This window comes from Chiloscyllium plagiosum, unplaced genomic scaffold, assembly GCF_037043375.1.
Source record: "Chiloscyllium plagiosum isolate Xiang-an unplaced genomic scaffold, Cpla_swu_hap1 HiC_scaffold_2, whole genome shotgun sequence".
NCBI classification, from domain to species: domain Eukaryota; kingdom Metazoa; phylum Chordata; class Chondrichthyes; order Orectolobiformes; family Hemiscylliidae; genus Chiloscyllium; species Chiloscyllium plagiosum.
This window is the reverse complement of record NW_028270140.1, coordinates 30,676,703-30,694,652: the sequence shown is the minus strand read 5'-3', so window position 1 is coordinate 30,694,652 and position 17,950 is coordinate 30,676,703. Positions and strand designations below refer to the sequence as shown.

Here is a 17,950-nt window from a genome sequence, read left to right as displayed (position 1 = left end):
GCCACATTGGGTGCAGCAAATAGAGTACACAAGATTGGAGGAGGTACAGGTGAAATACTGCTTCACCTGGAAAGATAGGGCTTTGGATGGTGAGCAGGGAGGACGTGAAGGGACAGGTGTTCCATCTTCTGTGATTACATGGGAAAGTTCCTTGGGAAGGGGGAGGTGATGTTGGTGGTCAAGGAATGGACTAGGGTGTCCCAGAGGAACGATCCTTGCAAAATGCAAACAGGGAGAGTGAGGGGAAATTGTGGCATTCTGCTAGAGTTATCTAAAATGCAGAGAATTTTTTTTTGATGGGGTGAAAAGTGAGAACAAGAGGGATCAATCACATTGTTGTGAGTGATGGGAAAGGGCAAGAGTGGAGGTACGGGTGATAGGTTAGATGAAGTTGAGACTCCTGTCAACCACAGTGGATGGGAAACCACCATTATGGAAGAAGGAAGCCATGTCAGCAGCACTGTTTTGGCAGGTGGCACATTGTGGAATTTAGTCACTATTGTAATGTCGGAAATGTGGCTGCTATCCTGATCAACAGCAAGCTTCCAGAAACAGCATTGCAATAATGACCAGAATGCTGTCGATTGAGGTATAAATGTTGGATGGGACATAAAGGAGATCTCACCCGCTCTTTCATCAAATGCCATTGGAAATTTCTCTATTTGCTTGAGGGAACAAAATGGAAGTTGGTTTCAACTTTCAATATGGGACCTCAGATACTGAAGCATTCCCTTAGTCTGGCATTGTGAATGGCAGGGTATAATTTGTACTTCGTTCTTAAAAAAAATGAGGGTGCATGCACTTATAATAATCTAATATTCCCTTTAATTTATGAAACATCCACATGAAAGTAACAATACAGAAGTATAGTTTGCATAAACTGCTTGCAGGAATTAGAAGGCATTTTGGGACATCGACAAAATTAAGCATTTGTGCAGAGCTGTCAAACAGCAGTGTTTACTGAGTGCTTGCAGAATGTTCCTTTGAGATAACTCTGGTCTTGTTTTGCATAGTGCCTCAAAGAATTAGCACCAAAACTGTATAGTTTGCTTAACGTTTTCTGCTGGGTATTATCCAGCTCAGGCACAACCTTTGTCGACAAAAGCAGGAAATGTCAAACATAGTTAACATCTGCACTCAGCATTATTTGTCTTGTTGCAAATTTTAGACTTGTGCATTTATTCAGAACAAAAAATAAGGAGACGGATGCATTTAGTTTTAAAACCAAAAAAAAGGAGAGGGGGGAATAAAATACAAACAGCTGTACAACTACTGAATGGGGCTATTGGAAGAGTAATTGTTTGGATCATTTCAGTCAGATAATGGAAACATAAGCAAAAGAAATCAAACTAAAGAAACAAAGTGTGGATATTTCAGGGAAATGGAATATAGGCAACATTAAAGAGAAAGTGCAAGGTTCAAATATTGAAAGTCTAGGGATTGATGTCAAACGTGAAAGTAAAGCAGAAAGAGTTGGCAAAGTTCACAGGGTCAACCATTGTCAAATAGAAAATGAGGAGGGCACCAGGGAAAACATTGATTCACTTATCAGAGCTATCAAATCCTGCCAACGTGAAGGAAGTTGAGGCAAATTTGGATTGGTCCATTTGATTTCCTAGCTTTTCCATGGGATTGAAAGTATTTTGGAAGTAAGTAAGGCTAGTATTTATAAACTATCCTTTTACAACCTCAAGATGTCAAAAGCAACTTACAGCTAATGAAATAGGGAATAGGGCTGAACCTTACATTTTGTTGGTTAAGTGCACGTGCATGTGTGCTGAGTTTTTCAATTGGTTGACAAGAGCTCCCTCTTTTCATACAGTATAAAGTGTCATTTTTGCTTTTACATTTACATTTTTTGTGAATCATCTTGAAAGAAAAATTTCACCAAAATGCATTGTTCTCTCAACACTTCCTGCTATTTGTTGATTATAGTTCATAGATTTCCATACATCCAACCACAAGGTCAGATGAAATTTGGGCTTAATGTCTGTTTCACAAAAATGGCATATCCAACAATGAGTTCATTGTAGTTTGATGCAAAAATGTTCAAACTGCAGTAGGATTTGAAACTATAAACTTTTGACTGAGACAACAATAGTATCTATCTTTGCAGAAGGCTTTCGGAAACAGTTAAGAAAATTCAAGTTTAACATTCAAAATCAAGTTTCCGGAATGCATCGTCTTATGTCATTGTTAGTACTGGTCTGACAATGCTCTTTTGTCATGTTAGGAGGCTTTACTAAATTAAAGGGACAATATGAATGCAACTTGTTGTTATATGGCTTGTTTAGCTGGAAGCTTCAGTCTAAACCGTGGACTGCTTCATATCTACAATTAATGTGAGGATTCTGAACAGCCCATCATTTTAAAGAGTGGGCCCAGAGCCAGCATTCAGCATCCTTTGGTTTATCCTTACAGTGATAGAATGAGAAATAAATACAAGAATAAATAATTTAATATTGGAAATAGAATCCAGTTTCTAATATAACTATCTCAGATTGATTTAAGATATCAATGCACATCTTTCTTTTCAACTTTAATTAAGAAAAGTAGCACTTATGACTGGAATTGACTTGTTGTTATGGCAGCAAACAGTATGCTTCACCATCATACAACAATGTTCAGGATACCTGTACTCTTCAGTTATTACTACCAACTGGAGCATATGAATTTTCTTTAACTCACATAATGTAACAGACTGAGTTCATTTTTATAAATTTATCATTTTCATCTGCAGGATATATAGGTTTTGTGTGGTGCTGCCATATATGAAAAAATCCTTCACCATTTATGTTGAAAACCTTGAAAAGGACTAGTTATGGCAAATCACACAGCCATTTGGATAATTCATGTTATGCAGAACTGAGAATAGATAAGATAGAGCATAAAAGAATAACATTTCTCTGAGTCTTGAATAGTCTATACATACATGGATTCATTGAACTATGAGGACAAAGCCTATCATATATAATCACCTGGCAGCTGTTTGCTCTTACAACAGTTCAACACGTACTCCTTTAGCTTACCTTTGACTAAGGCTGTCATGTAATGCTGCAGGGGCTACTTAGTAAAGTCAAAGCAGTGTCCAATATTACAATCTAATTCTGCAAATTGATAACATCTGCTAAATACTCCTGTGTGTGCTAAGAATTATGCTGACAACCAACTTAAGATTGTCAGTCAGGCTCAGAATATTGCAACTGCACATAATGTAAACTACAGATATTTAAACACAGGGCCTAGTTGTCTTCAGACAGAATATGTATTAACATTCTACTGTTTTGAACTGAACAAAATAAGGAACAGCTAATCTCTGATTTGTTGCTCAGAGCAAAGCCTTGATCCATCAGAGTAAATCAGTTTTGGTTACATTTAAATAAAGCTTTGCAGTTAACTCTCAGTTTTCACCCAACTAGTGAATTCGCTGTGACCGATCAGAGTCTATTTTCCACCAATCAGAACTCTCTTCTCATACAGCATAAAATATTGTTCCCCTTTCCATTGGTATTTTTGAGAATGCCTGATGAGTGCAAGATGAAATGCTTAGTCAAAATGTTTTTTTTTAATTGATACTCAGGATAGATAGGTAAAGTGAGTGGGCAAAGATCTGCCAAGTGGAGTGTAATGTGTGAAAATGTGAAATTGTCCATTTTGGTAGAAAGAATAGTAAGAGATTGCAGTGCTGTGAGTTACAGAGGAATTTGGGTGTCTTCATGCATGAATTACAGAAAGTTAATGTGCAAGCAATTAGGGACACTGAGAGAATGTTGCTATTGCGAGAGCAATTGAATACATAAGTAGGGAGGTTATGTTTCAGTTATACAGGGCATTGGCAGGACCATATCTGGAGTACTTTGTACTGTATTGGTTACCGTATTTAAAGAATGATGCAACTGTATTGAAAGTACTTCAGAAATGGTTTGCTCAACGTAGAGTGGACTGGTTCTCATATGTCTCAATACTGAATGGGCGAGGCTTGCATCCAGGAGACAGTGAGGTCTGCAGATGCTGGAGACCAAAGTTGAGAGTGTGTTGCAGGTCAGGAAGCATCCTGAAGCAGAGAAATAAATGTTTTGTGCTGGAGCCGTTCATCAGGAATGAGGCTGGGAGCCTTGGGGTGCAGAGATAAATAGGGGGGGGGTGGAGCTGGGGAGAAGATAGCTGAGAGTACAATAGGTGTATGGAGGTGGGGGTAAAGGTGATAGGTCAGAGAGGAGGGTGGAATGGATAGGTAGGGAGGAAGATTGACAGATGGGATAGGTCATGAGGGCGGTGCTGAGCTGGAAGGTTGGAACTAAGGTAAGGTGGGGGGAGGGAAAATGAGGAAACTGGTGAAGTCCACATTGATGCCCTGGGGCTGAAGGGTCCCGAGGCGGAAGATAAGGCATTCTTCCTCCAGGCGTCGGGTGGTAGGGGAGTGGCGATGGAGGAGGCCTAGGACTTGCATGTCCTTGGCAGAGTAGGAGGGGGAGTTGAAATATTCGGCCACGAGATGGTGGGGTTGATTGGTGCAGGTGTCCCAGAGATGTTCTCCACAGCTCTCTGCGAGAAGGTGTCCAGTCTCCCTAGTGTAGAGGAGACCGCATTGGGAGCAACGGACATAATAAATGACATGTGTGGAAGTGCAGGTGAAACTTTGATGGATGTGGAAGGCTCCTTTGGGGCCTTGGATGGAGGTAAGGGGATAGGTGTGGGCACAGGTTTTGCAATGCCTGCGGTGGCAGGGGAAGGTGGCATGTAAGGGGGCGTGGACCTGACCAGGTAGTCGCAGAGGGAACGATCTTTGTGGAAAGCGGATCGGGGTGGAGAGGGAAATATATCCCTGGTGGTGGGGTCCGTTTAGAGGTGGCAAAAATGTCAGCGGATGATACGACTTATGCAGCGGTTGGTGGGTTGAAGGTGAGGACCGGCAAGGGTTCTGTCCTTGTTGCAGTTGGAGAGGTGTGGTTCAAGGGCGGAAGTGCAGGACTTGGATCAGATGTGTTGGAAGGCGTCTTCGACCACGTGGGAGTGGAAATTACAGTCTTTAAAGAAGGAGGCCATCTAGTGTGTTCTGTGGTGGTCCTCTTGGGAGCAGATGTGGTGGAGGCGGAGGAATTGGGAATACGGGATAGCATTTTTGCAGGATGTAGGGTGGGAGGAGGTATAATCCAGGTAGCTGTGGGAGTCGGTGGGTTTGTAAAAACTCAGTGTTGAGTCCATCCTCGTGGATGGAGATGGAGAGGTCTAGGAAGGGGAGGGAGGTGTCAGAGATGGTCCAGGTCAATTTAAGGTCGGGGTGGAATATGTTGGTGAAGTTGATGAACTGTTTGACCTCCTTGTAGGAGCACGAGGTGGCACCGATGCAGTCATCAATGTAGCAGAGGAAGAGGTGGGGAGTGGTGCTGGTGTAACTCTGGAAAATGGATTGTTCTACGTAGCTGACAAAGAGACAGGCCAGTTTCCTCATTTCCCCTCCCCCCACCTTACCCTAGTTCCAACCTTCCAACTCAGCACTGCTGTCATGACCTGTCCCATCTGTCAAACTTTCTTCCCCTCTATCTGCTCTACCCTCCCCTCCAACTTTTACCCCCACCTCCATTCACCTATTGCACTCTCAGCTACCTTCTCCCCAGTCCCATACCCCTCCCATTTATCTCTCCAGCCCCGAGGCTCCCAGCCTCATTCCTAATGAAGGGCTCCAGCCCGAAACATCGATTTTCCTGCTCCTCGGATGCTGCCTGCCCTGCTGTGCTTTTCCAGCTACACACTCTCGACACTAGGCTTGCATCTACCAAAATTTAGAGTAATAAGCAACTTAATTGAAACATAGAAAATTCTGTGGGGTCTTGACAGGCGGGAATGTTAAAAGGATTCTCTTGTGCAATGACGGCTCACTGTTTAAAAATAAGGTTCATCTGTTTATGGAAGATAAGGCAAAGTTTTTTTTCCTCACATGATTCTTTGGAACTGTTGTTCTCAAGCCAGTGGAAACAGAGTTTTTGAATAACTTTAAGGCAGATGTGGACAGAGTCTTGATGAATAAGGAAGTGAAAGATTATTTGGGGTAGTTGGAAATATTGAGTAATCAGATCTTACTGAACAACAAAAGAGGCTAAGTTGCCTGGCGATGAGCCACACATACTGACCTAGCCTATAATGCCTTCCTCCCACAATGAATTTCTAAAAAATTACCAAGAAATTAATATTTTAAGCTTTGCAAGTACATTTCACAAATTGAATCTAGCTCCTAACATTTAAACCTGTGTCCAAGCTACAGGTAGATAAACATGAATTACTGTACTACTCAATAACACTGACTCAAAGCAGTTATTTTCTAACTGGGCATTTTTCTCCTTTCATTTTAATTTTTCTGCTCATCGTGACGCCATTGGACCATATCTTTGTTATACTGTTGAAGAAGAGATGTTACTGGATGCTGCTAAGTTCCCTGCTTGTGTGCATTAGATAACGATGCCTGTTTGGGTGTCAACGCTGAAACCGCCTAATCCAGTTTCAGAAAAAAGGACATCTCTACCTTATTCAAACATTTCTACTCAGTTACCTTATAAAGAAACATAATTCTTAGCGGCGGTAGAAAATGGATACGTCTAAGCATAGTCAGAACACGACTGATTTGGAAGTTCCAGGTAACTTTGTCTGTGACAGAAAGTAGCAGTTGCTATTACTTCAGTAAAATGCAAAGATTATTTATTTCCTTCAGTTTATATTAGTTGCTGAATGCTTTTAAAGTTCAAAACTTTAGAATCATTTACTCTACTTTGGGACTACACAATATGATAATACATGAATAATAATCTAATTAATAATAGTGATTTCTGACAGTATAAACTAATTTTACAGAGTTCTGAGAATCCCCTAGAGACACTAGGGGTCGTTCAGTTGATTTGAACATATCACATTCTAAAAATTTTATTTTGCAATTTTATGTATTGTAGGCTCCCACAATTTTATTGAAAATAATAATTTATTTCACCAGACTGCTGTAGTACAAGTTAGTCCATATCTGACAAAAGGTGGAAAATTCAGTTCTTGTAATAATATTTCCACGCATAGCCAAATATGGAGTAGGAATGTGCATAATTAGCCCTATTTTAGTATAATGTGTTTTGTGTAATATAAATATTAGTTAACTTTAACAGTGTAAAATTAGCATAGCTGCATTTTTAGTTCTAAAGTGTAGAAAACCTAATTAAATGCAAGCTTTTAAAATAAGAATTGTTCCTTCCACAATTGATAATGCTAAATACTTCGGGGAGGATCTAAACTGTACTGGTAAGTGGAAAAGGAATGATGGAGTAACTAAAATTATGAAAGTCCATTCCTGAACATATCCCATTTTATTGCCACTGATTTGGATAAGAATTGCACCACAATGATATTTAACCCGCACCGTGTATGGACATATCTAATGAGCCTTCCCAGGTAAAGCTGCTGAGAAGCTAATGACACTCCTGAAGGTAAGTGGAAATCTTTTCTGAGTGGAATTCTTACTTTGGTGCATCTTCATGCTGCACAAGGAACACCTGAATTTTTGCTACTGTAGGATTCTTTCTCAGCCTCAACAACCTTGCAACATCCCATCCTCCATCACAATGCTAAACCTTGTTGCAACTGGTGGCAGCAAGCAATCTCAAAGTTTTCCAACATGCATTTTCCAATCGTTGCTCCCAATCTTTGTTATTTCACCCAACAGAATAAAGATGCCAGTATCTCTGTGGTCTTCCAATTCTGGCCTGTTGCATATCCATTTTCATGATTCCACAGTAGGCATCTGTGCATTCAGCTCCCTGGATCCCAAGCTCTGCAATACCCCTCTTAAGTCTTTCTACCTCTCCACCTTTTAAGATACTGTTTAAAACCTACTCCTTTGACCAATATCTTCTTATGTGATTCGGTGTCATAATTTGTTAGATAATGTTCCTGTGAAGCAAGTTGGAATGTTTAATTACATTAAAGGTATTCTGTATTTGTTAGGTTTTGTTGTTGACTACTGAACAATCATGAACATAAAATGCAAAGTAATTAATTCTGTATACCTTGAATGCAACGACAATTTTACATTACAGATGTTTAATTGCCTTTTACGGTCACTGTGTTTGAAAGATAAATATTTGGAGCAAAACATTTGCAGATTATAGGAGGAAAGTGGAGTTAGCAATGGACTGAATGGTCACTTTTTGTGATGTATGATTTTATTAAAAAAGCGTCACCAACCCATCCCAGATGATATCTTCACTGCTGTGTCCACCTTGAGGTTTGCAATAGGTTCTATCCTATCAGGGAAATTAGATGGGATTTTCTCAACATTTAGATCATTGTTTACAATGATCTTGCTGACTTTTAAATGGGATTTTCTCAACATTTAGATCATTGTTTACAATGATCTTGCTGACTTTTAAATTTTATTACCAAGATCAGTATAAAAATTGGTGCAAAGTAAGTAGAAATCAATAAATATACTCCTGGCCTGGGAAAGGGCTGGAAGGTTTGCATCTACCTCTGTTAAGTCCTGCCTTCCCTTGTGCATATTGAAAAATTAAAAGTCTGAAATTGTTGTGCCAGCATATATGCATTGCACAAGGCTTATAACACATGGAACCTTTCTGTTATTTTGGAATCGTAGCAGTTGAAAGCACAGAAAGGGCTATGAGGTACATCGTACTCTTGGAGAGAGCTGTCCAGTTAAGGCCCAACCCCGGTTTTTTTTTCTCCATAACCCTGCAAATGAGTGCTCTTCAGGTACCTGTCCAGTTAGCTTTCCAGATTCTTTTGAAATGTGATTGCACCAACTTTTCAAGCAGCGTGATCCAGATCTTAACAAAACTCTGGATGGAAGTATTTCATTTCCCCTCTGGTTCTTTTACCAATTATTTTAACTCTATAATCTTTGGTAACTTACCCACTTGTCAGAGAAAATAGCTTTTTCTATGCTTGCTCTGTCAGAACTTCTCAGACAGTTGAGCATTGCTATTAAATCTCCCTTTGCTCTTCTCTGCTCTAACGGGAACAATCCCAGTCTCTCCTGTCTCACCATATAATTGAAGTCCCTCATCCGTGGTATCATTTTAGTAATTCTCCTCTGCATCTTCTCCAAGATCTTGACATATTTCCTACAGTTTGGTGCCAAGAATGGCACACAGTATTCCAATATAACAGAGACTGTTATCATAAAAATTACTCACCTATTCATCGATGAAAAATGCTGTGTAACTCTCAATGAAGAGGAATGTTTTAACAAGTGTTATAAAACACTAGAAGTATTCATTTCCATTGAAAAATAATGAGAAACCAACATGAAAACAAGCCAAGTAAAAACCGAAAGAACTGCAGATGCTTTATATCAGAAACAGGAACATAAATTGCTGGAAAAGCTCACAGGTCTGGTAGTACCTGTGGAGAGAAATCAGAGTTAATGTTTTGGGTCAGGTGACCCTTCCTCAGAAATGATGGTGACTAGGAAAATATTGGTTTGTATGCAAAAGATAGGGTGGGTGGAGGGGAGAAGGAGTAAATGATAGATGGGGATATAGCCCAGAGAGAGAGAAGAACAGTTGGTCAGACAATGGAGTGGATAATGATCTGGCGAGAGAGGTGAATAGCTATTAATGGGGACTATTAGTGGCTGTTAGTGACTGTTGCACGCAACCCATTGTTAGTCACTAACTGTCCCCATTAATAGCTATTCAGCCCCCTAGCCATATCATTATCCACTGCTTTGTCTGTCCAACTGTTATTCTCTCTGTTTGAGATCTATTCCTACCTATCGTTTACTCCTTATCAGCTACCCTCACTCTAACTTCTGCATACAAATCAACATTTCCTACTTATCGTCATTTCTGAGGAAGGGTCACCTGACCCAAAATGTTAACTCTGATTTCTCTCCACGATGTTGCCAGACCTGCTGAGCTTTCACAGCAATTTAGGTTTCTGTTTCTGAAAACAAGGAATTTGACCCAACCATTCCATATTTGTGCTTATCCCTCCATGCAATGAGAAATATCTCCTGTTATCCTTCTCCTGGCTTCAGGTACTTCTTCATCTAAAATTGTGGGTGCAGTTTTAGGCTCATAAAAGTATAAAAGCAGGATATACATGTTCTTACCATCGTTGGCTGAGATGGGATGTGGGGAAATGGGAAGGCTTTGGGACAACGTTAATGATCCAAATGCTTTTCCAAGAGAACAACTTGGGCATGTTGCAATGACCACAGAAATTCACACATAATCTAATCTAATCTACTCTAAAAAAAATAACTATTTTTTGGCCTATGTTTCATGCAAAGTGCTTAATGGCTGCCATAACCTAAAGAGGAGCACTACAGTAGAGGTCACATGATCTCTTGCTCCTTTTGCAAAACACTTTAAAACTCTGCTGTCTGGTTCTTGACACCTTTACGAGTGAAAACAAAGATCTATGAAACATTTTTCTAGTTTGTACATATGACCTAGTTACTTGACTGTGGGTATCTTCAATTGCAACTGTTCTCGTGTTCAGCTAGTAAGTCTTCTGTGGCATTCATACTTGATTCTGATTGGGATCAATAATGGCTTTGTGCATTGCGTTTGCATATCTATAGAAAAGCAAAACCTCTACAATAGCTTCCACTCTGTGAAGAACGCTGACTATCTTGTTATCTGCATTTGGGAGCAGTGAAAATGCCAATGGCCTTTAGAACAATCTGCTTCTCCTGAATGGCATCCAAAATATAGTTGGAAAACTTCTGTTTACACCCGGCTTTACTCCCTAGTAACCATCCTTTGCATCAAGGGTAGGAAAAAGCTTTGTTGGGGAGAGTGAAGCTAATGCCACTGTGCTCTCTTTTGTGGGCATATTTGTCCATAATCAGTGGGGAATGCTGACTGTGACATCTGGGTATGTTTTTTGGGATCTCATATTCTTTGTACATGAATTGAATTGAGTATGATATGAAGTGTAATAATAAAAAAAAACATTCAATCACTTCTGGAAAACAGAAGTTCATGAATTAATTGAAGCATTAGTGAAACTAATTTGTAACAAAATTATGCAGAAACCATAAATATAAGATCAAGTGTAAATGTGGGGCTTCATAAAGACTAGGATAGATTCTTACATTTGATGACAGCATGAAATAATTTATTTCCTGACTTTCAGCACTACAAATGTAAGACAGTATTTGAAGGAAAAAACAACATATTAAACCAGAAGTCACATGAGAATGAAAATTTATCCTATTGTTGTTTCCCATCAGGAGTTCTTCCTTATCATTTGCGAGATCGTGAACAACTCAGGAAAAGGAAGCTGGAAAATCAAGAGAAGAAAACCTCACAGTAAGTGATTAAATATGGCATGATTATAATAACTGTCAAGTATAAGGAAAGATGATTTACTGCTAGCCCATCTTAAAGGGATGAACGTGTACATACTCAGGGTGGAAGTGCTCAATGCAAAATGAAACATGTGATGTGTGTGAACTCACAATTTAAAACCAATCCCAACTTTGTACTGGTTAGTTTCACAGATGAATATTATGTGGTAAAAATTGTAATTATGATGGTCTTATAGTTGCTAGTTTTGCTCAATCCAATGGCCTGTTTCCTCAGAAAAGTGAAAATATTTGTCTTTTTCTCTTGAACTGGTGGGGGCATTAAAAAAGATAAGGCAAAATAGCAGGTGGTTTTCACAGGATCATTGGTCAAGCTAGTATGTATTATTTATTCTTGGAGGTGATGGTGAGCTGCCTCACTGGCTTGCTAGGGCCATTTCAGAGGACAGATACTACTACTTTGCTGTGAGTCTGCAGTCATGAATCAGCAAAACTGGGGTAAAATGACAAATTTACTTGCCTAAAAGACAATAGTACACGGGATAGGATTTTATGACAATCCAGGCCATATATTTATATAAATAATTCCTATACACATTTGTACTCCAAAGTCCATAGAATTACAAGAAATGCACAGCCCTGAAAGAAGCCATTTAGCCCATTTAGCCAATGCTAGTATTTATGCTCCACTTGACCCTTTTCTTATCTAACTATCAACATAACCCATTATTCCCTTCTCCCTCAAGTGTTTATCTATATTCCCCATACTGTTCATCTTAACCACTCCCTGTGGTAACCATTTCCACATTCTTATCACTCTCTGACTAAAGAATTTTCTCCTGAGTTCAGTTTGATTCTTTGGTGACTATCTTATCTTGATAGCCTCTAGTTTTACTCTTTACTCAGTAGTAGAAGCAGTCTGTGTTATTCTACCAGAACATTTCATAATTTTCAAAACTCAAATTAGGTTATCGTGCAGACTTCCAAATCCGAGGTGAGTCCCAGTCTCCTCCTATTCCTGCTAGGTATATCCTCATAGTTCTGACAAAATCTTTGTCAACATTTTTTGCACTTTCCCCGTTGTTTGATTATATGGCAACCACATAATACACCATGCTCCGGGTATCGTCCAACCACTGTGTTTTTGTTAATTTGTTGGATTTTAGCATTTTTAGCAAGATCAACATTTATTGCTTAGCTGTGTGTCATTGCAACGCTATCTCGAGGTTGTGCAGGACATCTAATGTTGCACAAACTCCCTTGGTAATGCTATGTCACTGCCAAGCAGCAGACACTGCTGCCTTTGTACTGAAAAGGTGGCCTATTGAGTCAGTCCTTTGGCATTCAGTGAAATTTGGTTAAAATCCTTGCTGTTGTAGGTGTTGCCCCAATTCCAAATAGAGCCCAGAGCTGCTATCTTTCCCTCATTCTACCATGAGGAGCTGCCTGGAAACACTGCTGGTACTACTTTCAGGGTCTTTGCCCCATCTCAGACCTCTCCAGTAGCAGAAATTGGGCCTCAGCAGGGCCGTGCATGCATGTGCAGATGTTGAGGTTAATCCACACACATACACTGCTGATGACCGTACATGCACGGTTGTATTCTGACTTAAGGCAGTCTTTCACCAGCAACTGATGTCACGAGGCCTGTTTGCGCGGGTGGCCATTTTGACAGTCATCTATGTGGTTGGGCTAATTTGTCCATTATTGCCCAGCCATATTTTTCTTGCAGTCCACACTGAACTTCTGAAGAGTAACCCACCCATACCCATTTCCCGCTGACCAATGCACCTAACAATATAGGCAATTTAGCATGGCCAATTCACCTGTCCTGCACATCTTTGGATTGTGGGAGGAAACGAGCACCCAGAGGAAACCCATGCTGACACCCACGGGGAGAATGTGCAAACTCCACACAGATGGTCACCTGAGGCAGGAATCAAACCGGGTCCCTGGCGCTCTGAGGAAGCATTGTTCATGACTGAGCCACCATGCCGCTCCACCTTGTTAAACCATGGCAAACCCTGTAGTATATGTACAATTACAGAGTTTTAGGGAGAGAATTTCAGGATTTTGACTCAAAAACAGTGAAGGAATGGAGATTAGATTAGATTTGATTTGATTACTTACAGTGTGGAAACAGGTCCTTCGGCCCAACAAGTCCACACCGACCCTCCGAAGAGCAACCCACCCAGACCCATTCCCCTACATTTACCCCTTCACCTAACACTACGGGCAATTTTGCATGCCCAATTCACCTAACCTGCACATCTTTGGACTGTGGGAGGAAACCAGAGCACCCGGAGGAAACCCACGCAGACACGGGGAGAATGTGCAAACTCCACACAGGCAGTCACTTGAGGCGGGAATTGAACCCGGTCCCTGGCTCTGTGAGGCAGCAGTGCTAACCACTGGATAGAGGATAGAAGATAGAGGATAGTGTGGAGCTGGCAGTTGGGGTGTTTTTCTTTTATTCATGCACGGGACTTTGCTGTCGCTGGCTAGGCCAGCATTTTATTGCCCATCTCTAATTATCCAGAAGGCAGTTAAGAGTTGACCAAATTGCTTTGGGTCTGGAGTTACATGTCAGGCAGACCAGCTAAGGATGGCAGTTTCTTTCCCTGGAGGAGATTAATGAGCCAGATGGTTTTTTCCAACAATTGACAATGGTTTCATGCTCATCATTGGATTCTTAATTCCAGGTATCTGCTGCCGTTCTGTTCCAAGGTAGAGACCGTGTGTTTGGAGATTCTGTCGAAGGAATCTCATGAGTTGTTGGCCATTATTCTAGACAATGGTACTGCTGCCATGATGTGCTGATGGTGGAGATTCTAAATGTTTCATTAAGGGATCAATGGTATTTCTGAACAAATGAGCTACTTAATCTGATGTTGTTAATTTCTTAATTGCTGATGGAACTGGACACATCAAGGCAAATGGGGAATATCCATCACACTTTAGATGGTGGATAGGCTTTGGGGAGTTATGAGATGAGGTATCACTGCAGAATTCTGAGCCTCTGAGATGTTCTGATAGCCACAGTATTTAAATCTCTCAAAGTGAACACCCCAGGATGTTTTTGATGGGGAAACAAATGATGGTAACGCCATGGAATGCCAAGAGAAGGTAGTTTTATTTTATCTCTTTGGAGATGGTTATTGGTAAGCACTTGTTATTTACCACTTATTAGCCCAAGCCTGAATATTGTCCATGTCTTGCTGCATGCAGTCACACACTAGTGTCTGAGAAGTTGCAAATAAAACTGAACATTGTGCAATCATAAGTGGATTTGCCCACTTCTGACCTTGTGCTGAAAGAATGATCATTGATAAAGCAACTAAAGACATTTATGTCAAGGATACTACTCCTGAAATGATATCCTAAGGTTGAAGTGATTGGCCTCCAGTAAATACAGTCATCTTTCTTTATGTTTCCTACGACTAACTAGTGGATGGTTTTCCCTCTGATCCTATTGATTTCCACTTTGTTCAGCCTTCTTCATGCCATACTCCGTAAAATTGTGTCTGGATGTCAATGCTGTCACTGTTACATTACCACACAGACTTTGGGTCTTTTGTTTGTGTTTAGGTGCATTCGAGTGAGTCTGGAACTGAGTGACCCTGACAGAACTCAAGCTGAGCTTTGAGCAGGTTCCTGCTGTGTAAATGCATGAGTGAATAAGAATGATTTATGTTCTATTTTGAGTGATTAGTTTTATAGTCAAGTGAAAACGTTGCACATTGAAATGTATAGAGTACAAACTAGAGACGTATATCTGAATATATATGTATTTTACTTTGTTTACATTTTCTTACTGTGTCTTATTTATTCTCAATTATGGGCTCCATTTCTGAATGTAATTGACTCAACAGGTTAAGATCACCAATCAGTTAGCACTAATTATCTTCTGTGGTGAATGTTCAGTTGGTGTTCTTTCACCTGGGATATTTTGAAAGCAAGAAATAGTTAAAAGGACTCCAACCAGCTTGTTTATTAACTAATTAACTTAATGGCTGTCAAAAGCCTTTTAGCCTTCGGTAGTAAAATTACCATGCAAACATGAAATTATTCAGCAGGTCTGGCCAAATCTGTGGATAGAGAAAGACTTAAAATTTAAGCTGAATGATAATTTGTCAGATCAGTTTGTACTCACTAACTTTTAACTCTGTTCCTCAGCATGGAAATGTTGCTTAAGCTGCTGAGTATTTCCGTCATTTTCTGATTTTGTTTTAGTTTTTCACTGTCTGCAGTGTTTTGCTTTCACATTAAGTTACATTGTTTCATGCTGGAAATGGGACGAAAGCAGAGTTATTTATTCGAGTCCAGTGACTCTTCAATATAACTCCAGTAATCTCTGTTTTTGTTTCGGATCTCCAGCATCTGCCAGTTCTTTCTCATGTTATCTTACTCTGTTGTGCACCATCTAACGCATAGGTGCTTGTTGGCATTCTATCTGGATATACAGAATGTTGTTTTGTACTTTACTATTCTCATTCTATCAAGATTTTGTACTTGCTTGTTAACATGTAAGTCTCTTCCCCATTCCATTGACCGCAATGGGACTGAATAACAAGCGTTCTGTAAAGAGAGCGAAATTCTGATTGTGCCTCTATTTCACATCTACCTGAATTGAATTCTACCTTCATGTTTTCCAAGATTCTTGCCAATTGTTAGCAATAAGTCTTTCCTTAAGATTTTTTGTTTAAATTGTCTAAGTATTGTGTCATACATGAAACATTTGCCAAACGTGTAAAGCTGTCCTTTTGTACTTGCGATCATCAATTCACAGGGAGGAGATAAAGGGAAAAAGAGGAAGAAAGGCAAAGGCTAAGGGACCAAGGAACACGAAAAAGCCAGTAGCTGAACCAAGTCCTAGCCCAAAACCAGAGTCTGCACAAGAACATACAGAGGAGACCAAAGGCGAACCAATTCATCCTGACCCTGAAAGTGAGAGGCCTGCATCGCTGGAAGAAACTGCACAGCTTTTTATAACTGAGGGGATACCCATTCCTGCAACAGGTATTCCAACATACCCAGATCATGAGGACTTAACTCAGTAGCAAGGATTCAGTGTATTTTATTTTGGCATCAGGAAAAAAACACACTCAAAATAATTAATCCAATAGGAGACCAGTCATAGCGTTCAAGGGTAAACCACTTTGCAAAATGTGTGCTTTTAATGTTCTTAATTTTTGTAATTCTCTACCCAAGAACACTGTCATTGCTCAATCATCCAGTATGTCAGGAATAGAGATCAATAGATTTGAGTACTGAGGAAATTGGAGGACAGTAGGATATTGAGGGGAAGTGGCATTGAGGTAGAAGATCATCCATGACTTTATTGAATGGTGGAGCAGTTTGTTTTCTGATGCAATTAGACATCTTTAAGATTGCTTCACCAAATATTTCATAGAAAATAATGCAATGGTTTGGTTTATTTATTATACTATCGTGGAATAATCAAGTAAAATAATTTGAAATTCCTGTAAAAAACATTTTCAGTAGGTTTATTATTGCACTGTAGCTTGGCAATTACAGGTCATTCTGCTATAACACGTGTTTCGTTAACACAAATTCACTGTAATGCAATTGACGAATTGGGGATGCTGTTTCTAAAGCACAACTTTTTAAAATGTGTATTGGCTATAATGTAATGACATCACCAACACTTTTAAGTGCTGTTTCTAAAATGTGATTTTTCTATAATGCGGAGTTGCACAAGAACGCAACCATGTTATAGAAGAACTACCTGTAAATTAAAATATCACATTTATTACCATATCTTCTAGATGTGCCTGGAGAAGCAGAGCCAGTTGATGTGGAAACACCGGTGATCCAAGCTGAACATGTGCCTGAAGAAAATGCAGCATTAGAAGAACCAATAGTTCTGAGCTTTTGAATGCCACAGAACTCATTTAGGTTTTCTCCACCAATTGTTATTGGAAAGATAATAGTAGTACTCTTTGTTATAATCAAACACTCTATTGCAAAAGTAAACTCACATCCTGTTAGTATGTGATGCAACACTTTGGTGTTTAAATGCATGTTAAGACCTGTTTTCTGAGGTGGCAACACCTAAAGTGGAATGTGATATTGAGACCCTGCTATCCCCTATCCATTACTGAAGCATAGTATTGGAAATTTAAGAAAGGACAAGAATGGCTTTCTTTTTAAAGCAAGGGGGACATCCCTCCTGCAGATAGGTAAATAACATGGAACTATCTGACAGACAGCATGACAACAGAGCATTTGGTCCAATGCTCTATGCTTGTGTTCATGCTCCATATCAACCCACTTTAGCAACAGTCAAAATGTGTGTCGCTGGGAAAGCACAGCAGGTCAGGCAGCATTCGAGGAGCAGGCAAGTCGACGTTTATAACCCCTTCATCAGGATTGGTTGGAGCTTGGAGGGATGGGAAGGGGCTGAGAGATAAATAGAATGCTGGGGGTGGGGGAAAGGTAGCTGGAAAGTGTTAAGTAGATGTAGGTGGGGTGGGGTGATGGAGATAGATCAGAGGGGAGGGTGGAGCAGATAGGTGGGAAGGAAGATGGACAGGTAGGACAGTTCAAGAGGGTAGTGCCAGATTGGAGGGTTGGATCTGGGATGAGCTGGGGGGGAGGTGATAAGGAAACTGGTGA

At 40.1% G+C, this 17,950-nt stretch overlaps 1 protein-coding gene across 3 annotated transcripts in view; it reads left to right on the top strand.

Annotated features, from left to right (window-relative positions):
- Positions 1–17,726, top strand: part of hemgn (hemogen) — a 56,992-nt gene extending 39,266 nt beyond the window's left edge. Inside the window, exons 1-4 of one of the 3 annotated variants that reach the window (XM_087995611.1) lie at positions 6,465–6,632; positions 11,237–11,315; positions 16,101–16,330; positions 17,101–17,726. In XM_087995611.1, the coding sequence (XP_087851737.1) occupies positions 6,584–6,632; positions 11,237–11,315; positions 16,101–16,330; positions 17,101–17,210 (468 nt within the window). In that variant the 5' untranslated portion in view covers positions 6,465–6,583 and the 3' untranslated portion in view covers positions 17,211–17,726. Of the gene's footprint in view, positions 1–6,464; positions 6,633–11,236; positions 11,316–16,100; positions 16,331–17,100 lie in introns of those variants that run through there. The other 2 variants (XR_015759902.1, XR_015759901.1) reach the window with 2 other exon arrangements.
- Positions 17,727–17,950: the final 224 nt, after the last annotated feature.